The 27086-nt window shown below is 44.2% G+C and overlaps 1 protein-coding gene across 1 annotated transcript in view; it reads right to left on the reverse strand.

Annotated features, from left to right (window-relative positions):
• TMEM163 (transmembrane protein 163) overlaps positions 1 to 27086 on the reverse strand; it is a 254629-nt gene that overhangs the window by 82370 nt on the left and 145173 nt on the right. The window contains exons 3-4 of the mRNA XM_004032582.5: positions 13936 to 13979; positions 12460 to 12551 (exon numbers count right to left, since the gene is read on the reverse strand). Coding sequence (XP_004032630.3) covers positions 12460 to 12551; positions 13936 to 13979 — 136 coding nt within the window. The remainder of the gene's footprint in view (positions 1 to 12459; positions 12552 to 13935; positions 13980 to 27086) is intronic.

The raw sequence follows: 27086 nt of genomic DNA on the forward strand, positions 1-27086 counted from the left end.
AAAATTTATATGTTAAAACCATTACCTCCAGGGCTATGGTGTTAGGAGCTGGGACCTTTGGGAGGTGACTAGGTCACGGGGCCAGAGCCCTCATGAATGGGATTAGTGTCCTCATAAAAGAGGCCCCAGAGAGCTGCCTTGCCTCTTGGGCCATATGAGGACACCTCAAGAAAATGCCATCTATGAACCAGGCCCTCTCCAGACACTGAATCTGTCTTCATCTCAGACTTCCCAGGCTCCAGTACTGTGAGATATAAATGTCTGTTGTTTATAAGCCACCCAGTCTATGATATTTCATTACAGCAGCCCAAACAATGACACATAGCAATTCCACTCCTAGCTCTATACCCAAGAAATAAAAAGGAGAACATATTTCCCCACAAACACTAGCACACGGAGGGTCACAGCAGCATCCTTGATAATAGCCTCAAGGCGGAAACAACACAAATGCCCATCAACCGATGAATGGATCACTTAACTGTGGCATATCCATACAATGGAATATGACGCCACAATAGAAATGGAGTACTGACACACCACACGCCACAGTGAGGGTGAAGCTGACGACACTATGCTGAGTGACTAAGGAAAGAAAGAAAAGATATGCTAGGCCACAAAGGACCAAGAGTACCTGATTCCACGTGTATGAAATGTCCAACACAGGCAAATCTCTAAGGACAGGAAATAGTCAGTGGCTGCGTGGGGCTGGGCATGGGGAAGGAGACCTGGGAGGGGCTGGGTGGTGAAGGCTACAGGGAGTGGGACTTTTTGTGGTAATGAAAATGTTCTGAAATAGACTGTGGTGATGGAGGCACAACTGACTATACTAAAAGCCATTGAACCGTACTCTTTAATGGGGTGATAGTATGCTATGTGAATTATATTTTAATAAAGCTACTTTATAAAAACCACCTATCTCTGTTTTGCCTGGAAAGCCTGCTAAAAATAACCCCCATGTATTGAATACCTACTTTAGGTCAAACACTGTACCAAGCAATGTTATTATCTCATGTGTTTCTTATAACGATCTTACAAAGTGGGTAGGAACGATGAAAAACCACTCAAGGATTTATTTAAATGCCTCCTATTTAGTGATAGGAACAAGCTGAATCATGCTACAGAAAGATGCTGGTAAAACCCACACTGACTGAAAGCTCAAAGGGTGCAACTACTTAGAGAAAGGCAAGAGATGGGGAGGAAAAAAGTCACCAGAATTCCATTCGATGCAATTTCATGGACACCCGAGGAAGGCGACATGCACTGTGGTGGGGTCCTTCATAAGGGAGGTAAATGCACCCAGCGGTGCTGACGGTGTATGCACAATAGCACCCAGTGGGCTAATCACAGGAAAGCAATGCCAGCATAGAGGAAATGAGAGCTTTAGTCTTTGTTCTCACACTGGCTTGCTTCCCCCTGTACCCCACTAAAGGGAAAAAGTATGCTTGATATGATTACAAAAACTGTATATGTATCTTATAAAATATTTTTCCAGAAAATTTAAAAAGTCTAAGGAGAAAGTCAGCATAAGCCATAACCTAACATCAACACTTTGGTATTGATTTGTAGTCAATGGCAGGACTTATGCAAAATCAAATAGAATTTTAAATGTCCAGTAGCAAACACACTGGACAAAATCTGGAGACAGAAATGAGAAAAAACATGCCATGCTCTGAGCCTAAAACTTCAAAGACAGCTGTGGGGAAAACAAGCCCACAGAGATTTCTTCTGAACACAGGACATCTGAGAAGGGAAGGAGCTTGCCCAAATCCCCACTGACAAATGTGGTCACAAAGGGAGAAGGATCTCACCCTCGTGCCTGTCTTCCTGAAATCTCACCATCAAGGAGGGCTCCTGAACTCAGCCCGCTCACCTCCATGCACAGGCAGCAGCTGACCAAGGGCAGCAGGGAGCAGAAGATGGAAGGATGCCAAACACCATGACTTCCAGGTGCAAGTGTCCAAGAGTAACCATCCTCAGGATGAAACAGGGGCCCCATCCATAGCGCTAGGCCCTGGCACTCCAGGGATAGAACACTCTCCTTTTGGCAAATGCTTCCTGGCAGCAGGTGCCAGAGGACGGGCTACAGCTGCAGACAAAAGCCAGTTACGACTCCTTGATGGCAAAGCCACAGGGCTGCAGCCCAGTTACTTGTCATGGCTGCCATCTGCCTGGGGACCCAGGAAATGAACACTAGCTCCTGGGAACACCAACCTGGCCCCTAGACTGCCCTGCAGTGGCCCAGGCAGTTTATCTGTGTCTGGCCAACAGCCAGCCATTTCCCCACCTTGCAGTTAGAACCAAAGCCCAGGACTGCATTTCAAGTTGGAGAATTTTATAGTTCTCCATTTTTGTGGATCCATAACCACTTTCTCTCTCCCTCTAGTTAATTTTGGGTTGTAGCTAATTGCTAGGAAGATGCATTTCCAGGAGGAAGGAGAGGGAAGGTGGAATGTCACACTGGTGAAACTGAATCATGCAAATGACCATTTGGAGAGATAGCATTGCATAGTGGTTATGAGCAAATTTCAGAGCAAGCAAGGCCCCTGTTTAAACTCCAGTTCTATCCATCACTAACCAGGAGCCTTCAGGAACAAAATTTACCTTCTCCACCAGGTGTTAAATAATACCTCTACTTAACAGAGTCCAGCATAATACATGACACAAATCAGGTGCTCAGTACATGGTTATTACTATCATCTTAATAAGGGTCATCCAAACCTTACATAAAATGAAGAAATTCCATAGTTAAGTCTTTCCTTCTGCAATTCTTTAGGAGCACCTACTGAATGCCAAGCATGAGTCTAGGGATTAGGGATAAAAAGAAGACAGTTAAGGAATACTGTTGCCTCGGTGAGCTTAAAGGCTTGTGAGGGAGATGGACAAGTCAATAGACCAATACATTAATTAAATGCAGGTAATTAGATCTTTAAACAAAAAACACCCATGGCATTGCAGAAAAAGAATATGAGTGGTGAAGGCAAAGCAGGAACTACCTGGTCAATTACTAAGTTGTGCTTCCTTAGTTGCCTAGGTTGCACAGTCTGGGAACTGTCCCAAGATGGAAATAAAAGGCTTTTCATTCCCATCTGAAATCCTGGCAACCCATTTCCCAAAAGAAATGCAAATGCTCCCAAAGCATATGAGAATATGTTCAGCTAGGCTGCTAACTAAAGAAATGCACGTTAACATGGAGAATTAGCATTGCTGATAAAAAGAATTATAACACTTAGTGCTGGCAAAGGAGAATAAACATTTTCATCCCCTGCTAGTGGTAAATTAGTATGACCTTTTCGGAGCACGGCTCGACACTGGTCGTCAAACTTATGTGAGCATTTTCTTTGACCCAGACTCCTAGTAATTTATCCTAAAGAAATAAGAAGACAGGCATTAAAATACAAATGTTTAAGGACAGTTATTCTGGATTTTTTCTAACCTCAAGACATTGGAAATAACCCATGTCTTCAGCATAAAATTGCTAAAATAGGCTAAACCCATACATAGAATACCGCACAGCTATCAAAAAATAACAAACCTCTGTTTATCCATGGAAAGATGTTCAAACTATGGTGTTAAATACAGAAAAAACAGTTTTCAAAAAAACTATACATAGATCATCTCTATGTTTTAAAAAAGCTAAATGGATATACGTGTGTGTATGCACGTGCACACACACACACACACACACACACACACACATACACACACACGGAGCATACATCAAAATGTTAGTTCCGGTTATCCCTGGAAGTCCCCATAACAAGTGAGTTTCACTGTACTCTCTGCACCTTTATGAATTACCTCAACTGTTTACAATAAACATATATTACTTTGCCTTGCCCCACACCTTTCTTACTGCAGACCATGGGCGGGGGTGGGAATGAAATTGAGGCATCAAGAAACAATCTTTTTATCCCCTCACTACATGACTATCCCTTGTTGCTAAGTCAAAAGCAACTTTCTAAATATGCTGAAGTGTATGTCTGGGTTTTCCTACAATTTTATTACAAATTCTTTTATTCCATGTTCTTGAAAAGCAAAACAAAACGCGAGGGTAGACAATTTCAAACTCTTCCAGGATGACAAATAAAAAAATTTTCAAAATTTTAGGGATAGAAAGTAAGTTATTCAATGCCATGTTTAATCTTCACCATGACGCCACTTGGCAGCTGTCGTGACCCTCCCTCCCTTTCATGGATGAGAAAACTGGTGTTCTGAAAGATGAATAAATCACGTGGAGTCACAGAGCAGGTAAGCAGCAGAGTGGAGCTCTGATGGAGGACTCTTCTCAGGACCACATTAGCTTCGTACGGCTGCCACAATACAGCACTACAAACCAAGTGGCTTAAACCAGGGGTCTGCAATCCCCAGGCCACAGACTGTCACCTGCTTTACCTGTATTTATAGCCACTCCCCATCACTCGCATTACCGCTTGGGCTGCACCTCCTGTCAGATCGGCAATGGCATTAGATTCTCATAGGAGCACAAACCCTAAAAGTGTACAATAAATGTGATGTGCTTGAATCATCCCCAAACCATCCCCCACCCAACCCCAGTCCACGGAAAAATTTTCTTCCATGAAATCAGTCGCTGGTGCCAAAAGGGTTGGGGACCACTGGCTTAAGCAACAGAAATGTATCGTCCCACAGTTCTGGAGGCTGCAAGTCCAAAATCAAGGTGTCTGCAGGGCCACCCTCCCTGTTAAACTTACAGGGAAGCTCCCTCTTCTAGCCTCTGGTCTTTGCTGCAATCTTTGGCATTCTTTGGCCTGTAGATGCATTACTACAATCTCTGCCTCCTTGTCCCATGGGAGTCTACTCCCCATGTCTGATTGTGTCTCTGCTTTCTCTTAAGGACACTAGTAATATCGGATTAGGTCCCACCCTAATCAAACATAACCTGATCTTCACTTGTTTACATCTGCAAAGACCCTGTTTCCAAATAAGGTCACATTCTTCCGTACTGGGGGACGAGGACTTCAACATATCTTTTACAGGGACACAATTTAGCCCATAACAGGAACCAAGTCTACACTCCTTCCTCTAGTGCATCTTACCTGCAGCACCATAACCCAGTAGTGTCATGTCTGTGTTATGCCTGGTTTCATCTGTCCTGGTCAGGACAGTGGAGGGCCACTCCCTTCTGCCTCCAGGTGAGTCTAAATTCACACTACTCAAGGCGGAGGAGCTCCCATCCTGCTGAAACAGCTCCACCTTCTGCCTTGACTCTCATCAGCCATCGAGGACATCTCTGAAGTTATTTATTCTTCTAGTTCAGGTTCTGCTCTTGAGTTAAAACATATTTAAGAGCTTTGTCAAGTTAAGAGCACTAGACAAATGTGGAATAAATAGGATTCACTTTCTCAGAGCCTCTGATTTAGGGCCAGATCAAACACCCTACGGGAAGAAGCGGGGAGAGACATGATACTGTTTTAATATGTTCTTGGTATAACTCATTGCCTTCACAGTCCAGCTCAGGCACCAAAAGCAAATTACCAATCCATCACTTCTTGACTCGATTTTCTTTTTAAATTTCTGGAGTTGTTTCCAAAAGCAGCAAGGGTGCTGGTGGAGTCAGTCATCAAAAGGCTATCAAGCTATCCTGTCGACTGGTGGTTTTCAGGCCGATGCATTTGGCTCAGCAAATTGGAAAAGAATGCACAGCAAGCAGCCTGGGTGAGAACCAGTGGGCCTGTCTATTTCACATGAGAAGACACACAAAGGATTTATGCCTCTCTCAGGACATCCACTGTGGGGCCCTCCAATTCCCATCCCAATGTGCTGCTGAGCAGAACACCATTGGGAGGTACATTGGAACAGGAGAACCACCTCTCGGGCTGCATTGTGACTCTGTGTTGTAGAATTAGAAGGCTGTCCAGGTGAACAACATCTCCCACCTGCCTTCACTTCCATCTCAGCAAGCTGATTGACAGCCCAGGAGACAGCTAGGCCTGGGGACCCTCCACACAGCCCCACCTGTACTGCAATCATATGCAAAATGTCAGAGACCCCCAGTGAGCGTCAAGCTGGACCTTCTGTGGCAAGCATCCCACGGCCCTCGCAGCTGATGGTGGCAGGAGGCTGTTCTTTCTGGGGCCTTACACAGTACACAGGGCAGAGAATGGCAGGACAGACATGAAATTCCATGTCATTCGGCCCTGCCAAGTTCCTCCTACACTTCTTTCTCCCCACGCCCTCCATCTCCAGCACCTCCTTCCTTTCCTCAGTATCCACTCTTCTCGTTTTCAAATTTCCTCAACCTTCATTTTTAAAGAACTTTCGTCTGTTTTTTGAAAACAAGTTAAAAATGACCCAACTGAAGAGACATTGTCCAATACAGTAGCCACTAGCTGCATGGGCCTATTTAAATTCTTTAAATCAAGTTAAAAATCCAGTTCCGGCTGGGCACAGTGGTGGCTCGTGCCTGTAATCCCAACACTTTGGAAGGCCAAGGTGGGCAGATCACCTGGGGTCAGGAGTTTGAGACCAGCCTGGCCAACATGGTGAAACCCCATCTCTACTAAAAATACAAAAAATTAGCCGGGTGTAGTGGCACATGCCTGTAATCCCAGCTGCTCGGGAGGCTGAGGCAGGAGAATTGCTTGAACCGGGGAGGCAGAGGTTGCAGTGAGCTGAGATCATCCCACTGCACTCCAGCCTGGGCCACAGAGTGAGACTCTGTCTCAATAAATAAATAAATAAATATCCAGTTCCTCAGTGACTCTATCCACATACCAAGTACCCAATGACCACATGGGGCTAGTGACTACCATATCGCACAGCACAGATACAGAACACAGCCATCGCCGCCGAGCATCTGTTGGACAGCTCTGGTTGTCATAAAATGTGTCCCCTCCTTCCTCTGTCCCCAGCCCCCTCCTGGAGGAGAGGCGACCCTGCTGCCAGTCTCCTTTGTATCCTTTATATGCCTACACAAGTGTGTGTGGATGCAAACCTCTTTTGTTAAAACAAATGAGAAAAGACCACACACGCTATTTTGTGTCATGCTCTCTTCACTTAACGCAGCTTGGAGGTCACGACGTTAAGTAAACAGATAGTGCTTCATTCTTTAGAGTGGCTGCAGAGCAATCCACTGTCACCAGGCCAGTGTCACCAACCCCACCCGCACCCCCAGGCTCCTCTGTCACCCACTGTGAGGCTGGCTCCCTTCTCTCCCAAACACTCTCATCCTACCCTCCCAGTCTCCACATCCTCAAACTCTTTTTCTGACTCTTCCTTTTACCTTTCTTGCCCTAATAAAAATGTAGCTGTTCTCTGAGGAAGCTGCTTTCCCTGCCTTTGCAGTAGAGGCTGCTTTTCCTCTCTGATCCCACATTCTCCAAGCCTCTTTCTTCCTGGTGGCTGCCCCCAGCTTCCTCCCTCAACACTGCCAGTTGCCATCAGACTAAAGCACCCACCACACCTCCCTCCTGGCACTGCCCCCTCACCTCCTGGCCCCTTCCCTGCACTCACTGACAACTCACTGATGATGACCTGCTTCATGGCCTTCACCTCCTCCCCAAATTCTACACACATTCCTGGTAACTTCAATCTCAAATGGATCATACTGCCAACACCTGGCCTCACCCATGTCCCTGACCTTTTGTCCCCACCCTGCCTCAGCCACTCACTCTACCCTAAATCTGTGCCAATAAATGAAACGCCTATGGAATCTTGGTTTTTAGCAGCCTACTCTCAGATTAGTACCCCACGCCAACAATTACTGACCTATCAAGGCTTCTCATCTTCTAATCAAGACTTCTAATCCATGGTGATTATTCATTAGCTTTGCCATTATCCTTCCACCTCTCCTTGGCTAGTTTATTCTCTCTTCTTAGAACCCCTTGCTTGTAAACATAACTTTCCCTTGCCCCTCCTTCTATATCACCTATTGAAAATCCTGGCCATGAGTAAACCTGATGGTCCACCTTCTCCATACCTTTATTTCCTACCACAGGAAAGTAAACAAATTTGGAACTTAAAAAAACTAGTTGGTAGAATTATAAAATGATATTAACAACTATGTAAAACAGTATAGAGGTTCCTCAAAAATTTTAAAAGAGAACTGCCATAGGATCCAGCAATCCCACTTCTGGGCATTTATCCTAAAGAATTGGAAGCAGGGTCTCAAAGAGATATTTGCACACTCATGTTCATAGCAGCATTATTCACAATAGCCAAATGTCCATCAATGGATGAATGGATAAACAAAATGTGGCATATATTTACAATAGAATATTATTCAGCCTTTAGGCAGGACACGGTGCCTCACACCTGTAATACCAGCACTTTGGGAGGTCAAGGCAGGCAGATCCCTGAGGCCAGGAGTTCAAGACCAGCCTGGCCAACATGGCAAAACTCCATCTCTACTAAAAATACAAAAAAATTAGCCGGGCCCCGTGGTGGACACCTGTAGTCCCAGCTACTCAGGAGGCTGAGGCAGGAGAATGGCATGAACCCGGGAGGCGGAGCTTGCAGTGAGCCGAGATTGCGCCACTGCACTCCAGCCTGGGTGACAGAGCGAGACTCCATCTCAAAAAAAAAAAAAAAAAAAAAAAAAAAAAAAATTAGCCAGGTGTGGTGGTGCATGCCTGTAGTCCCAGCTACTTGGGAGGCTGAGGTAGGAGAATTGCCTGAACCTGGGAGGCTGAGGTTGCAGTGAGCCAAGATCGTGCCACTGCACTCCAGCCTGGGCAAAGGAGCAAGGCTCCATCTCAAAATAATAAATAAAATAAATAAAAAAGATTATTCAGCCTTTAAAAGGAAGAAAATTGTGTCACATGCTACAAAAAATGGAGGATCCTTGAGGACATTATGCTAACTGAAATAAACCAGTCACAAAAAAGACAAATACTGTATAATTTCATTTATATGAAGTATCTAAAGCAGTCAAATTCATAGAAACAGAAAGTACAATGGTGATTGCTAGGGACTAGGGGACAGGGGAAAATGGGGAGTTGTTCAATGGGTAGCATTTCAATTTTGCAGAATGAAAAAAGTTCTGGAGATCTGTTTCACAACAACATGAAATACGCTTAACACTACTGAACCATATACTTAAAAACACTTAGGCTAATGCATTTTATGTGTTTTAACAAAATAAAATAAAAATAAAAATTCACAATAAAAATCTTTAAAATGCAAAACAAAAACTATCAGGGCTAGGTACGCTCTGGTGGTGCTGAAACCAAACTCTCTTTCCCTGAGTATGAAATACCCCATCATATCCACAGTAGGGATACACAGTCACCAGGTGACAAGGCTAAGGAAGGTTTCCAGTTGCTTTGCATGACTAATTCAAGCTCAAGATTCATCCCAAGGTTTTGGGTCCAGTTCAAAAAAATAAAGGGAATTAGCTAAGGGCCAGTTGCATATTTTCCAATTTCCTCTAATATTACTCTCCAGCAACTAACTGAAAACCAATGGCTTTTCTAGCTGTGCCCCTCATAACTCATTTATGCTCATTAATAGGCAAATATCAGCTTCTCAGCTGGCAGTGATTTCATTAATTTTAAACTTACATGGGGTAAGCCAGGGATTAAAACTTTAAACCAAAGCCAACAATACAGAGGATTTTGAGTATCACTTAAATCCCTAGGTTAGGAATCTCCAAGTGAATTCATTGGCATTGGCATTGTCATGTGAACAGTTACCTGGGAATTAATCAAAGCAACTCCTCTGTGAGTTTTTGCCTTTTGGACAATGATATATACTTTTAAAAAACAGTAACCTGTTTGGGGGATTATTAAAAACAGTGAAACCAAAGACATTTCTCATCATCAATTTTGATCTTGGAAAACCTCCAGACCTAACAAATGTTCACACAGATCCCAACACTATAGAAAAGCCACAATTATTCGTGGCTTTCTGACTAACATGTACGAAACTCATTTCAGCAGAAAGGAAATCAGATTAAAAAGCAAATTAGAATAATGAAATTGGAAAACTCTGAATTCAATTCCTTCTGGAATTGCAAGTCAAATTATGTTTTATTAGCTCTAAAATAAGAAAGAAAAAGCAGAGGGAAAAACTTTCTCCTTTGAGGGCCCTGGCCAATACAAATATAATATAAGCCACATATGTAATTTTAAATTTCTAAAAGACATTTTAAAAGCTAAAGCAAAAAAAAAAATTAAGTTTAACCAATATATCCAAAATATTCTAATACCAACATGTAATGAACATTTTTTTTAACTATTAATAAATACTTTTTCTCATTAAGTCTTTAGGATTTAGTGTGTATTTTATACTTACAACACATCTCAGTTCAGACAAGCCACATATCAAGTGCTAAAATATTGCATTAGTGGCAACCATATTGGACAGTGCAGCTATAGAACCAAAGATGACATGTTCTTCTGACACGACAGTGACTAGCTCCTGAAATCCGAGTATCTCTCTACATTACACTCTCTAGACTTCTTATTGAATTCCTCAAATACCCAGAAAAGCTTGGGTTGGGTGCATTAGTTGCTCCTTTGGCTAGACCAGCGTTAAGTCAAGGTTGATCACCACAGGGCAGGTTAAGTATCCTTTATCCAAAATGCTTAGGACCAGAAGGGTTTCAGGTTTCAGATTTTTTTGGATTTTGGGATGGCTGCATATACATAATGAGATATATTGGGGATGGAACCCAAATCTAAACATGAAATTCATTTATTTTTCATATACACCTTGTACACATAGCCTGAAGGTAATCTTATACGATATTTTAAGTAATTTTGTGCATGAAACAAAGTTTTGACTGTGACCAGTCACATGAGGTCAGGTGCGGAATTTTCTACTTGTGACATCAGGTTGGTGCTTAAAAAGCTTTGAATTTGGGAGTATTTCAAATTTTGGATTTTCAGATTAGAGATGCTCAACCATCATTTGAAATTTTTAAAAGTCAGTTTACTACTATTTTCTAGTTTTTTTCAACCACAAATTCACTTTTAAAAATTAACTTTATCCTAAATGATATCATCTGTAACATCACAAGTTTGATTCTTAATTTGTTAAAAAAAAAACAACTAATGCCCATTAAAATAGACATTTAACATTTAAAGTAAGTTTTTGTACACTAAAGCTAATAATGACATGAACTAAAATTTGCTCTCATTAGTGAGTCAGTTATGGTGTCATCTTTTAAAAGTTTTCCATCTGGCATATTCAATCTCAGATATGTTACTGTCTGAATCACTTGGCCTCAAAGAGGTATTGCAACACTTGTATGTTGGAATATGGCCTAACATCCCATTTAAGAGTACTTTCTTGTTTGAGACAAAGTCTCGCTCTGTTGCCCAGGCTGCACTGCAGTGGCACAATCTCGGCTCACTACAGCCTCCACCTCCTGGGTTCAAGCAATTATCCCACCTCAGCCTCCCGAGTAGGTGAGCTACAGGCACACAGCACCACATGCAGCTGATTTTTGTTTTTGTAGAGATGGGGTTTCACCATGTTGGCCAGGCTGGTCTTGAACTCCTGGCCTCAAGTGATCCACCTGCCTCAGCCTCCCAAAGTGCTGGAATTACAGGTGTGAGCCACCACACCCAGCCTCAAGAGTACTTTCCATCTGGATACCACTACAAACCACAGAAAGGGGCATTTACTCATTTGTGTTCAACTGTCCAAAAGCTGCAGAGACAAAGAAAACTGTTGCCCTGATACCCACACATACACGTATACATGCACATATATACATATAACTACATGCACACACATATACATACACATATTAGCGTATAGGTATATGCATAAAAATGTGTGTGTGTGTGTGTGTGTGTGCACGTACTCATTGCAATCATCCTACGAAAGAGGAATTGTCTTTTTCTTGCTTTTCCAGACGAGGGAATGAGGCACAGAGCAGTTACTGGCTTCCATAATCACAGAGCTAGCAAATCTGATTACGGAACCTGTGTCCTTATTACCCTGGGGTTTACAAATGATATAAAGAGATGCAAGTTGGAAAAGACATATGTTTTAGAGTCACAAACGTTAAGTCCTTCAAAGTCAAAATCTTCACCCATGGGATGTGAAGACTGGGGCAAGCAACATCCCCTAATACAGAGAGGGGCAGAAGGCAAATAGAATAATTTAGAATGCCCTTAAGATGTCTTCTGTAAATGACAGTGGAGAATTCATCTTACTTAGAAGAAAAACAGCATAAAAATCCAAGAGAACAAAGATTCCGATAAGAAAAAGCAACAGGATGGATGGATGAGCGGATGGATAGACCAGCAAACAAATATTCTCAAAATCTCAGAACAGAGAAAATTATAAAGGTACATCCTCTCTCTCTGACCATCCCAAGAGGACCCTATCACATGGCTGGCATTGCACTAGTCACTCTCAGAAGCAACCTGGGGACCTTCTTCTCATCACTGGGACAAAAGCTGCAGGGCAAGCTGTGTTGAGGGCCTCATTCCGTGGCCTTCATCTGCACGGGTTCTGCAGCCTGGAGAAAGACAAGAATCTACTTACATGTACTCCCTATGGGCAGAATGCACAGCAGCCGCGTTGCTGTAACGCCACAGGACAATCGCCGATGACAGGACGTCCAGGATGGCATCAAACTAGGAGAAGGAGACATGGCATTAGAGGCTTTCCACAGTTAATAGCACACAAATGTGAAGACACAGGACAACTGTGCTGTGACTCAGAACATCTGCACGAGTAAACTCTGAGCAAAGAGGCCTCCCATCATTACGACGCAGCCACTTACTGCCCTCATGCCTGGGGCTTCTGGAGCTCAGACACCCAGCGTGCCATGTGGGGGGCTCTGCTCCCAGGGCCCCTGGCTCCCAGCACTCTGGAGATATAGAGCAGAAGGTGGGGGATTTCACTGTTCTGAAACACATGGAATTGGTTTCCCCATGACAGTCAAGATAATTGCAGTAGTTTCCTGCACGTCCCAGATAAGAGATTCGGGTGAGAATTCTATTTTTGACTCTCAACGGGACTATTCTATCTGGGGTCCAGGGGTGAGGGTGGGGGTCACCAGGACCTGCGATAAGTCTGCCAGCACTTTAAAGTTGCATACAAAATTCAATGCTTTTGTTTGAATGAGAGAGCGTGAATGCACAAGCAAGCTAGAGAGAATGACAGAGAAAAATGTAGGTGTGTGTTTGTGTGTTTCTGGGTGTGTGAATGCATGTGTGTGTGTACGTGTGTATATGTGGTATGTCTGGGTGTGTGTGTGTGGTGGTGTGCCTTTTTCCTGGATGGTCCACATCTTTCATAAGATTCTGAAAAGAATCTGCAATGTCCCTACAATATCAAGTTCTCACAACAAAGGGCAGAAGTGGGTTTGGGAACAGGCATACCGACCCTTGGGTACAGGAAACCCTAAAGCTACGCAGCGGGGGTGTTGAGAAGAGCTCTCTTTATGGGTCACTACACCACACCACACTTCTCAGCTGGAAAATCACAAGCACTAGCATCCTCTCCAAGGGGCCTGGGGAAACTTCACCCAATTTCTAAATAGACCTAGCCTGTGAAGCAGAGACCCGCTTTCTCCACCTAGCTTCCATCAGGAGGCCAGCTGGGAAGCCAGGTTACCCCTAGCTGGCTACAGACTGACTCATCCTAGCGCAAGTAGCCCCGATCTTCACTCGCAGCACGTCTGCCTACACCAGAAAATGCTTTGCTTCAGTGCGTGCCAGGTCCACATACAACCTGGAAGGCAAAAAAGGCCTAAAATGCCCAAAACATCCTCTCACCCAACCACGTTGTGGGAAATGTGGTTCCCCCCATTCTGTGCAGGAGAATTACAAAGTCCTCATTGCAGCTTAATTCTGTTAAATTTTCATTTTTTAATAGAAGTGGGTTTCCATAAAATATGTTTCTCATGCTAAGTTCTCATACACTAACCACCCTCATTTGAGGGCTCAGGGTGAGGTTTATGGGCTTATGAAAAAACGTGCAAAACTTGATGAAAGTACATTTCAGGTTACTTACTGCAAACCCAAAAGCAGAGGCGCTGTACCTCATAACGGAGACAGCTAAAAAGAAAGAAAATATTATTCAGAATATTTTAAAACCTCTCTCATTTTTGAGTATATTAATACATTACATGGCCTTTTAAACATCAGTGGGGAAGTTCCAAGAGAACAAAACCAAAAATTAACTGTACTTGTAAAATCTAAGAATTTTTAAAAATGAAGAGTGAACTGAAAAGATTCCCAGACTCCACCTGCAACAACTTCCCCTCACAGTGTTCTGAAGCACCTGAGGGCCAGTTTCCAAATAAAATTGCTTCAACAGCTGTCAATCAAATGACTTCTGATACTTTGAGAATTTAGCAACTGGGAACTATATCAAACTTTCAAAGTAAAACTCCAACCACCCAAACTGTTCCCATAATAAGGTGGTATGGCTAAGTAAGGCATACACCATTGCTAAGACAGATGAAAAAAATCTGTGGGCACCAGAGTTTAAAATCCAATGTAGACACCAGTAACAGTTGTTTAGTAAAGAGTGACAAATGATCTTAAACAACAGATGTCTACAAATAGAGATGTCTACAAATGTCAATGCCACAATTCTAATTACGACATATTTTGATCCTTTTTTTTTTTTTTTTGAGACAGAGTCTTGCTCTGTCACTCAGGCTGGAGTGCAATGGTGCTGTCTCGGCTCACTGCAACCTCTGCCTCCCGGGTTCAAGTGATTCTCCTGCCTCAGCCTCCCAAGTAGTTGGGACTACAGGCACGTGCCACCACACCCAGCTAATTTTTATTATTTTTAGTAGAGACAGGGTTTTTCCATGTTGGCCAGGCTAGTTTCGAACTCCTGATCTCAGGTGACCCACCTGCCTCAGCCTCCCAAAGTGCTGGGATTACAGGTGCAAGCCACCACACCCGGCCTTGATCCATATTTTAAAATTGGAGAACATCAATTGGGTAGCACTTTTTCCTAATTCTGTTTTGTGCTAAAGCAATGACAGCTTCAAAGACTTCTCAATTTGACATAACAAAGGCAGATCTCCAGAAGAAAGCCATATTTAACAAGCATACATGCACCTCCAACCATGACTAAAGCCCTACACTAAGGGTCAGCAAAGCTGGCAGTGGCTTGTTCCCAGGCCTACGTTCTGCAAGTGGTCAATGGTGCAGTAGAAGAAGCGTGGGTGGGAGGCACAGAGGCCAGCGCCTACATGGACTTCCATCAGCTCATCACAATATCGCTTCTCTAGGACCTGCTCCTTGTCCTCTCCACAAAGTCCAGGGACAGTCCCCGCACAACTGTGTTGTGCCTTGTGCCCTGCAGTTATAAGGAGGGCACCTGATCCACTGTGAACCAAACAGAGTTCATTTTCTGTGACTTAGGACTTGAGACAGAGAGAGTCTAGTTGGTCAATCTATGTGGTTAGAACAGCAACTTGTAAATGCTGGAGTTGCCATCGGCCACCATTTGCCATAAAGACTGAGGAGCAGGAAGGCAAGCATGGGAAAGCCACAGCACTGAGGACAGTGAACCACTGGTGTCCGAGCATTTCCAGGCCCTTCCTGAAACTCAGCCATATTCAGGTCCTCAAACTGTGTGAGGTGGAATACGACCTGTTAAATCCCCAACCACCTTTGTTTTTGACATGAGCTGCTCCAGGAGTCCTTGCTGTTGCTCTTACTGGCACAGGGAGAAGGGCAGAGCCAGCTGTGCATGGTGACCAGCTGGAGCTTTCATGGGACACACAGGTATGGTGCTGTAAAGGGGCACTGGCCCTTCCTGGAGAACATCAACTCACCAGCCATGCCAGCCATGCTGACGTGTGCAAAAAAAGCAGCTGATCCCTGGCGGGACTGCTGCAAGCACCGAGGCAGCCTATAAAACACAGCTTGGCTCGCAGCACGTGCTCCATAACTGTTAACTAAGCGTAACAAAATTTCACAGAAATAAGTCAAGGAGGATATCTTTTCTTTCCCTTTACAACCTGTTTTTAGAATATCTTAGCTGTGTGCTTTTTGTGGGTTGCTTCTTTATCAGCAGTGGAAACCTTTTAATTCCAACTAACATCTTGCACAGATGCTCCAGATCTACAACAGACAAAAGAAGAGCCAGGCATGGTGGCTCACGCCTGTAATCTCAGCACTTTGGGAGGCCAAGGTGGGGGGATCACGAGGTCAAGAGATCGAGACCATCCCGGCCAACATGAAGAAACCCCGTCTATACTATAAATGCAAAAAGAATAAGCCGGGCGTGGTGGCGTGTGCCTGTAGTCCCAGCTGCTCGGGAGGCTGAGGCAGGAGAATCACTTGAACCCGGGAGGCAGAGGTTGCGGTGAACCGAGATCATGCCACTGCCCCAGCTTGGTGACAGAGCGAGACCCCATCTCAAAAAAAAAAAAAAAGAGAGAGAAATGCTGCCACCGGGCTCCCAGTCTGTCTCCACCTGTGCTCCTAGGGCTGAGCACCATGGAAAAGGCACAGCTAGAAAAATCACTTCCCCCGACTCGCTATGGCAGAAGAGCACCTGCCTCACCAGCAGTGAACCATGGCTTCAAAACAGATTTCAAGTAGACATTCACTTGATTATATTGAGAAAGACAAGGAACCTTGTCTCAGGAATCTGGAATCAAACAAAGGAGATGGCCACTAAATGGTGGGTGGGGTGTCCCTGACTGAATTGGAGTGTTGTGTCCATGATTTCCAATACCCTCAAAATTATGCAGGAACGATCCGCTTGTGAGAATAAAGCCTTCCCAGAGAATGGATGACCTAGAGCACAAGTGGAATATTAGTACTCTCTATCCCACCTGCACCAAGGAAAATATGAGTGAGATGGCTCCAAGTTAACCCAGAGTCCTTCACAGAGATGTATCATTTACTTATAAATTGGCTCCATCTAATTTCCTTGATGAAATGGAAAGGGAGAAATGCCAAAAATTGCATGGGGAATTGAGACTACTCTGAAGGGCCCTCCACACAGCCTTAGCTCTGACAGCTTCCTTTTGTGGCCAACTCCCCAACTCTTGCTACTAAATAACAGCAAATAGTCATTAGCACAGGATCTGAATGAAAGAGTTCAGATGGCCTTTCAGGAATTTCTGAAGAATGTCAAGTAATAACTTCATTTTATTTGTCTCATAACTCACCACGACACATCCCAATTTTGAGAAAAGAACAAACTCAATGGAAGGGTCAGAATGGTTTACACAGCACCCCACCCCCCAACTTCCATGGGGTTTTCACCAGGACGTTTCCAACTTCCCTCATGCTAAGAATGAGGTTGGCTTGGAGAACAGCAGGCCTGAGCCGGGATGATTACAAGGGAGAGATTACATGGTAGAGGCACCTGGAGCTCCACGCACATGTGGCTGAGTGTAGTGGAAAGCCACCACAGGGCCAACAAAGGCCTCAATGCCTTCAAGACAGCTGCTTATTAAACAGTGGACAAGAAACAAGGGCCGTTCTGAACTCGGACAATTATGTTGCAAACTGGCGACACATCCACAAAGAGACAGGCGACCAGGCAGCCGTGGGGCAGAGCTCTCCTATGAAGGCTGCTCTTGGCCCCATGTGGTCAGACTAGAAACACATTGCTATCTGATTAGGCAGCAGTTACACATCCAAAAAAATGCATGCTTAGGATGCAGCTGAGCTCCTATCTCTTTCTCTGCTGGCTTTTATTATTAATTTATTTTAAGACACAGAGTCCCTAAAATGTTCATAGGTAAAATGAAGATGTGTCATTTGGGGCCAGCCCAGCATGCAGTCCCCATCCCATAAGAGCATCCTGATTCTCCTCTGGGAATGGCACCTGCCCTACCCTCAAGACTATGTGATTTGGGTGGGATGACGCTATTCCCATGCTAGTATATCCCATTAACTTGTCCCATGTCCAGAGTTAATGATTCAAAAACGGCACAATTCAATTTGAGCCAATGAGAACCTGTGCCAAGTTTTTTGCTGAAAATATTGGAAAGGGGATGTCTTCCTTAGAGGGGATTTTAGAGATAGGAGGCTGAACGCAGGAGCTACAGGTAGTGATTTTGACATAAGTGGGAGGAGACTGCCTGAGAATGAAGCCAACACAAGAAGAAAGTAGATATTAAACACATATCAGACTCCCGAAGACAGACTGAACCTCTTAAATCAGTCCTGCCTGATCTATCCCTCTACTCCTCAAATACATTAGCCAACAATTTCCTTTGATTTGCTTAAGCCAGTGTGAGTTGAGTTTCTATCACTTCCAGCCACATGAGTCTTAATACAAGGTATGTTGACCCAGTAATCCCATGCCCAAGATTTTAATGCGTAAGAAATGGAAAAACACTTTAAGTACAAAAGGTTCATAATAGGTTCATGTGATTTATAACAGCAAAACATTAGATGTAACTAAATGTTCCATAGTAGGGTGATGATTGAGGTATGATTTATTCAAAGAATAGGCTATAGGTAGATATTTTAAAGCCTTTGCAAAGAGTACTATTGCTGGCTTGGAGTGGTGGCTCACACCTATAATCCCAGCACTTAGGGAAGCCAAGGCAGGAGCATCGCTTGAGGCCAGGAGTTTGAGACCAGACTGGGCAATATAGTGAGACCTCATCTCTACAAAAAAATTTTAAAATTAGCTGAGCGTGGTAGCAGACACCTGTAGCCCCAGCTACTCAGGAGGCTGAGGTGGGAGGATTGCTTGAGCCCAGGAGGTAGCGGTTGCAATGAGCCAAGATCACACCACCGTAAGCCAGCCTAGGCAACAGAGGGAGATCCTGTCTCAAAATATTTTTTAGAAGAATTAATACTGTTTAATGTTTCTATTAGAATATTAGAAAGAACAATGGCATTGATAATAAACAGATAGGTTGTATGTTGGGTTCTGCATTGGGTGCCACAGGAAAGGATGGGTCTGGAACAGGGGGAGTTCTAGCCAGCACAGGTGCAAACTGAATGGGAAGATCAGAAGAAGCTTCATTGAGAAGGGGACATTTAAGCAAAGACTTAAGGAGATGGGGGAGTAAACCATGCTGTTACCTGGGGAAGGACCTTCCAGAGAAGAAGAGTCAGTAAAACGCTCTGACGTGGAACACTTGGCATGTCTGAGGCCATTCTGGCTAAAGCCAAAGGAAGCAGGAGGAGAGTTACGAGAGATAATTCGGGCAAGATACAAGATGAAGCATGTGCTACAACTAGCTTTACAGGCTGCATTGAAAACAACCAGAAAAAAATTCCCTCAAATGGTAACAGTGGTTAATCTTTGAAGGGTGGGAATATTTGAGTGGGTTTCTTTCCTTTCTACTGTGAACCCAAAAGTATGTGAGACAGAGATCAATCAATTGAGAAAGTTTATTTTACCAATGTTAAAGACATGCCCATGACACAGCCTCAGGAGGTCCTGACCACATGTGCCCAAAGTGGTCCAGGCACAGTTTGGTTTTATACATTTTAGGGAGACATGAGGCATCTATCAATATGTATAAGATATACATTCGTTCTGTTCGGAAAGCAGGACAACTCGAGGTGGGGAGGGGGCTTCCAGGTCACAGGTAGGTAACAGACAAATGGTTGTATTTTTTAAAGTCTTTGATTAGCCTTTCACAGAATACACAATTTCTATGTGAGCGGAGGGTAGAGGAACAGTCACTTACACCTTTGCCCAGCTTGGTGAAACAACAGGGCAGAGGAAGCAATTGGATATACATCTGTCTCAGGTGAACAGAGGGAGGACTCAAGGTCTGTGTTTTGTGCACAAAGAATTTCTTTGTGGGCAAATTGTGAGGGAGGTATGTAGCTTCTCAATCTTTGTAGCTATCTTATTTAGGAATAAAATGCGAGGCAGGTTTGCCAGACTGTCCCCAGCTTGACTTTTCCCTTTAGATTAGGGATTTGGGGGTCCTGAGATTTATTTTCTACATTTTCTACAACCACCATATCATTTAAACCAGAAAAAGAAATCTATGTGGGGAAAAAGATATCCAACTCACAAAAATATCAACAAAGGTCTAAAATGGAGTCAAGAGAAACCAGATCTGTGATACATATCTGGGACTAGGCTGCACTGTGAGTTCACAAATGCTCTAACAGGGCAGCATATGACTATATGTGTCTTTATTACATCTAAGTTTCTGAATCCATCTTTCTAGGTCAAATCACCTATATGAGTGGTTTGTTAATGGCCCAAAAAGTTCATGGAAGTACAGTGGCAGACCAAGAAAGCCAGCAAGTGGAGCACGAGCAGAATGTCACTTGCAGTCTGAGGGACCTCCTGCCTCCCAGGATGCTGCGTGTCACACACACTACTTTCATTTACGTGTCAAAGGGGTAATAACAGCTACTCTCCCAGAAGCACACACACAACAGAAGTCTAAAATAAATATTTATACAAGTCTGGTTTAAAGACCAGACCTTCTTTAACTAAGTCACACACCAGGCCAGAAAGCATATCAGCTGGAAATTCGAATTCAAATAGAAAGACAGCTGGAAAATGGACAGGACCCAGGCAACCCATTGTTAGGGCAAAGCTAAATCGTGCAGCTGAATCAGCAGCAGGCTTTGAGGGAGGGTTCTGGACAGTAGAGACAAAATACCTAGGAAATGCACAAAGAGGTAAGGATGCCAGCAAGGCAACAGAGGATCAGTGCAGACAGCCCCTCCACAACCTTAAACAAAGAATGCCATTTCAATCGCTGGCAGGATTTGCAGCAAAAATGAGGACCCATCTGTCATTCTCTCCAAAGTCATGCAACAATTATCTTGAGCCTTAGCACTCTTCAGCAATGCCCCCAGGCCCCGTAACACCTCCAAGTTGCAAAATTATGTGACTGTAAGTTTCATTAATAAATCAATCCTACTTTAATTGGACAGCCTCTATTACACAGGGGCCTGGCAACAACCTCACCTCCAGCCATGTAATTAACTCAAATGGAGAACCATCTTTCCATCATCCACCATAAATACATACACACATACATAAATTTGGACCCCTCTTAGTTCCACCTCCTCTGCTGCCTAACAAGAAAACATAATAATGAAAACACCAATCTGGATCTTTGGATTCTCTCAAAACACTGAAATCTGCCCACCCTTGGCTGTCCCTTTCTCCCAGTGGTGCCAATGCTACGTTCGGATGAGGCATGTGCTCTGGGGTACACACCACTCCTGCAACATCACAGCCAGCCTGCCTCACTCACCTCTTCCACCTGCCTGGCCCCTGTGGCATCTAGTTGGCCCCGTAAGGCTTGAGTATTGGACCTCACATGTAGGGCATGAGCAACCTGCTATGTCCAGCAATGTCCAGCAAAGTGCCTGCTAAATATTCATTTTGCTGTATGGACTGTGGTTCCCAATGTTTTCTACTGGAAGGTCTGGCTCTCAGCAAATTACAAAAAGCTGTACCATGGCCAGGTTCTCAAAGCCAAAACCATTATTTGAGAGCTCTTTGACTTCTACAAACAACCCTGAGAACCATTATTAGCCTTAGGTAGGCCATGGGCACTGGCCTGCCACCCTCCGGGGCTCTGCCTATCTGGAGAGCAAGTGTTTGTTAGGAAAGCAAGTGTTTGTCTCAGGCAAACCCTTGCCAAGACCTCAGGGATGATCATGGGTCTCTCTCACATGACAAATGGGTGGCTACATACAAAAAGGGACTATACAACCCCGCCCCTAATCCCACACCCACAATAACCTATAAAACCCACAAAAATGGGCTTGAAGAGGTTAGAAAATATTGCCCTTGAGCTGCTGTTATGGGGGTAGGGAGTGCCATTTGCTAGTGTTCTGGGCCACTTTGCAATGAAAGGTCACTTGCACTCCAATTTCTAACAGGAAGCAGTGACTGTCATTCATCCCTCCATGCCCCTGGTACTTGTACACATTGGCCTCCCTGGAAAGGCCATGGTCCTTAGGATGGAGGAAGCCTCTGTTCTCTGATCTCCTCTTCTGCGGGCCACACCTGCTCACTGCACTCCAGCCACATGGGGCTCCTCGGTGACCTCCCCACAGCCAGGCCACGGCTCTTCATTCTGCCAGGAACAAGCTTACTCCAGGGATCAGCCTGGCCTGCTCCCTCCCCTCCTTCAGGTTAGGGCTGTCCTGGCCACCACATTTAATGATGAAACCTGCCCTCGTTCCCAATCTGAGCTCTCTGTCACCCACCTCTAAATTTTCTTTATCTGAAGTACATCTCATCTACCACATTATCTTATGTACTTATGCATGTTTCATCTGCCCCACCCTACTCCCACCTATTAGAATATATACACCACAAAGGCAAAAGCTTTGAATGTTTGTTCCCTGATGTATCCCGAATGCCAGGATCAGTGCCTGAACACACAGAATATGGAAAACTTTCAGATGGATTCATCAACACCTTCCCCTTAGCTCCAGCATGCAGCAAACAGAGCCTTCAGGGAGAAGGCAGACAGGACCAAGGGCTCAAAACACCGGGAGGCCCAGCCGTGCTACCCGGAAGCCCTTCCCTGAGCAAATTAAGCCGCAGCCGGCACTTTCTGGGGCACAATGGAGAAACCAGCCTCCAAATGGACCACTGCTTTAGGGACAGCTTGAAGCATTTGCAAATGGCAAAGATCTAGGACTAAGGAAAGAGTAAGGATAGCCCCGGACCCAGAAAGTCAAGAGCCAACACAGAATAGTATAACAGGAAAAAAATCCACATAAAAACAACCCAAGGAAAGTCTCTAGCATGGACCAGGGCACCCTCGTTCCTGCTACCACACACCACCAGACTAGCTCTGTTCCAGTTAGCATAACATGAAATGCACATGACCCCCATTCCAAAGCAGGGATCGGCATTCCTGGGACATGGGCAGGATGCCTGCCACTCAACAGGGAGAGACCTGGGTTTCAAGAAGCTCTCAGAGGTCTCACACACAGGAGTCACCAGCTCAGAGACAAAAAGACAAGACCCCAGCTTTTAATGGCAAAACTTCCTCAACACCACAGCACACTTTCACTGTGCCGCTTCTTCAGTCTGGGAATAAGGAGGAGGAACATCCCCTGAAGGCACAGTTAACCAACTTTTATGAGCATTTATGGGCCGTCTCCGATGGAGTATACAGCCCTCAACTTGTTAGCACATTTGCTCCACAGACATCACACGCCAGAGCTAAAAGTAGCAGCAAAGTTCTTTTATTATCATTATTTTTGTTGTTGTTGAGACGGAGTCTCGCTCTGTCGCCCAGGCTGGAGTGCAGTGACGCGATCTTGGCTCACTGCAAGCTCCGCCTTCTGGGTTCACGCCATTCTCCAGCCTCAGCCTCCCGAGTAGCTGGGACTACAGGCACCCACCACCACGCCCGGCTAATTTTTTTGTATTTTTTTAGTGGAGACAGGGTTTCACCGTGTTAGCCAGGATGGTCTCGATCTCCTGACCTCGTGATCCGAGGTCCAGCCTCAGCCTCCCGAGTAGCTGGGACTACAGGCGCCCACCACCACGCCCAGCTAATTTTTTTGTATTTTTTAGTGGAGACAGGGTTTCACCGTGTTAGCCAGCATGGTCTCGATCTCCTGACCTCGTGATCCGCCTGACTTGGCCTCCCAAAGTGAGCAGCAAGGTTCTTGCTGAATGTCACTCACACTTTCCTAACACTTGCTCTTACACCTCCTTGTGCCAGGGTTGCCCACAATGCCAGCAGAGCTATCAAGTAAGCCTGTGGGAGGCAGGCCTGGTCAGGTGTCCTCAGACCACACTCAATTCATGTCCTGCAACCCACACTGCCAGACTAACGTGAGTAGCCACGCTCAACTAATCACTCTTTCATTCAACCAACAAGTGCTTATTGAGCACCTACTATGTGTCCCACACTATCCTGCTGAGCTGGGGATACAGCAGTTGCTTGCCCAACAATTTGATAAAACATACATTTTAAAGCCTTATGTTTCCCTTAATCATAGAATGCAGCTCCTTTAGCCCAGTAAGTAAAGCATTCATTAGATAAACAGAGATGGGGATAAAATGTATAGAACAGAACTTTCGCATTTTATCTTCTCTTGTCTTCTATGGTAAATACCTGTGAGGTTGCTGGGAGTTTGAAGCTAGTTTCTAGGTAAACTCATTTTCAGTCCATTCTTTTTACTTTGGCTTGGTGTCTTTTTGGGCCCCAAAGCTCCCTGCCCCTAGCTGCCTTTCTTTTATAAAACACAGAAATGTTCCTTGCCTTCTCCCAAGCAGCACACAAAAGCCTGAAGTCAAGGGTTCTATCATATTTGTCTCTATCCTCAGGGTCTGTGTGCTCAAGCACAAGTGCATTGTCAGTGCTCAAAAAATCCTTGTTAAACTGAACAAGACTGGAGGAATCTCTAACCCCCAATTATAATTTCTGGCTCTTATTTAATGTGTGACAGTCAATTCAGACCAGAACCAAAAGCTAACACTATGGGCAAGAAGAGCTAGCAAAGGCATGGATATTGTCACCCAAGGTCATCCTTGCCAGGCCACTGAGATGGCCCTTGGTCTGCACTGCTGATTCCAAACACATTGAACCTCTTTGGTTTGAAAAGTCGCTTAAGAAACATTTTAAAGAACAGAACATACTATGAAGAAGAAAAATACACTGAATAAGGGTCCAGAGATTTGGCTTAAAGAAACTATGCTGAACAAACACCAACTCATTTGATCTGAATCAAAGTCATTTGAAGATTAACGTGATCACTCAAATAATACAAGTTAAACATGGTGGAATACAGCCCTTTTGTCCTCTCTCCTCACCACCCTGCTCCATAAAACCCAAAGCAACAAGAAACATGAAAAAACTAGAAAAAGAATAAAATGATCAAAGATCCAGAAAATGGCCAACCCCCAATAACCTAAGTTATAAAGGGAATCTACAAAATACATTAAAATTTAGACCATGCTAGGAGAAGATGCTGACAGCTGATAATATGTCTCAATCAAATCTTGGGCAGAGCTTAGACTTTTCCACAATTAGATGGCACAGTCATCAGCAATCCAAACAATTGTCCCTTATATGCAATGGCAAGCTTGGAGCTGAGCTCCAGCATCCACCCCTGGACGCTTTCCTGATATTCTACACACTAGAGAGCAAAGGCGTGAACCAAAGGAGTGCTTGCTCAGACAGACACTGATACAAGAATCAGACACCACCATTCCATCAACGAGGGGAGCCAAGGCTCCACTGCCAGCCAGGCAGTCTTCTCTTACATTCAAGGCAGGAAGATGTTCCCCAAGGTAGATCACTGAGATCAGGTGCCCCGAGAATAAGTACTCAAATTAAAGCTGCCTGCTGCTCCCTTCATGCCTGGTTCTCCACAAAGTCACAATTATTAGAGCAGTGAGGCACTGGCAAACTGGCAGACAGAATAGGGGAACTAGAAAGAATTAAGAAGTGAATTCAGCAAGGCCACCACACATTAAGTGAATACACAAATTCCAGTTATTTCTATATTAGCCACAAACGAAGGAAATGTAATTTTTAAAAGGCTCTATTCAAAACAACAAAATTATCAAATACCTAGGAAAAAAACCAATGAAACTAAAAAAATATGCAAGACTTCTACCTAGAAAAGCAATGAAATATTTTAGGAGAAATTAAAGACAACTATTAAATATATGAAGAAACATACCATGTCTGTGGATTGGAAGCCTCACTGTGGCCAATCAAAATCCTAGCAGGTGGTGACAGAATTGATAAGATGAAGCCAGAGTTCATGTGGAAAGTGAAAAGAATCAGGAATAGCCAAGACAGGCCAGGCACGGTGGCTCACGCCTGTAATCCCAGCACTTTGGGAGGCCAAGACAGGTGGATCACCTGAGGTCAGGAGTTCGAGACCAACCTGACAACATGGAGAAACCCTGTATCTACTAAAAATACAAAAAACTTAGGCGTGGTGGCGGGTGTCTGTAGTCCCAGCTACTCGGGAGGCTGAGGCAGGAGAATCTCTTGAACCCGGAGGCAGAGGTTGCAGTGAGCCGAGATCATGCCACCACACTCCAGCCTGGGTGACAGAGCGAGACTCCACTGCAGCAGCAGTGGCGGTGGCAGGGTGGGCAGGGAGAATAGCCAAGACAATCGTTAACAACCACAACCAAAAAAACCTGGAAGACAGTCACTACCAGATACGAAGATTTCAAAGCTACAGTAAATAAAATGATATTAGCACAAGGATAAACAAAGAGACCACAGAACAAAAGAAGACCCACACAGATAAGGTTACTTGATTTATATATTTCAAAAGTACCCCTAAAATACACGGGGGAAAGAAAGTTCTTTTCAATAAATGGTGCTGGGCCAGTTGGACATCCATATGAAATGACTGAATTATGACCCTACCTTACTCCATATAGAGAAAACTGTCAATGAGCTGTAGATATAAAAGTGTAAGGTTAACATAGGAGAGGTCTGAAATAGAATATTGGCATGGAGTTTCATAATCTTGGGGAAAGGTAAAGATTTTTTAAACTAGACATAAATGCATTCATCATAAGGGAAAGGACTCGTAAACTGAACTACATTAAAGACCTCCTTCAAAGAGCAAAACAGCAAGCCATCAAGTTTATTGAGAAGATATTTATAAAACATAACTACCAAGGGACTTATATCCAGAATATATAGACTTATAAATCACTAAGAAAGAGAAATCAACCCAATAGGAAAATGGGTGAAAGACTTAACAAGCTTCATGAAAGATGATACACAAATGACCAATAAACATATGAAAATATACTCTACTTATTGGTAACCAGGGACAATAAAACTAAAACCACAGATGCCACTACATACTCAAAGTGTGGCTAAAAAGTAAAAAAGCTGACAGTTTCAAACGTTGGTAAGGATGCAATACAACTGAACTCTTGAACTGCTGGTGGAAGTGTAAAACGGTACAAATACTTTTAAAAACTGGCTGCCCGTCTCTATAAAAGCTGATCAGGTCAGGTGCGGTGGTTCATGTCTGTAATCCTAGCACTTTGGGAGGCTGAGGCAGGCAGATCACATGAGGCCAGGAGTCTGAGACCAGCCTGGGCAACATGGTGAAACCTGATCTCTACTAAAAGTACAAAAATTAGCCAGGTGTGGTGGCGCGTGCCTGTAATCCCAGCTAGCCAGGTGGCTGAGGCACATGAATCAATTGAACCCAGGAGGCAGAGGTTGTAATGATCTGAGATCACAACACTGCACTCCAGCCTGGGTGACAGAG

This window comes from Gorilla gorilla, chromosome 11 (genome assembly GCF_029281585.2).
Source record: "Gorilla gorilla gorilla isolate KB3781 chromosome 11, NHGRI_mGorGor1-v2.1_pri, whole genome shotgun sequence".
NCBI lineage: Eukaryota > Metazoa > Chordata > Mammalia > Primates > Hominidae > Gorilla > Gorilla gorilla.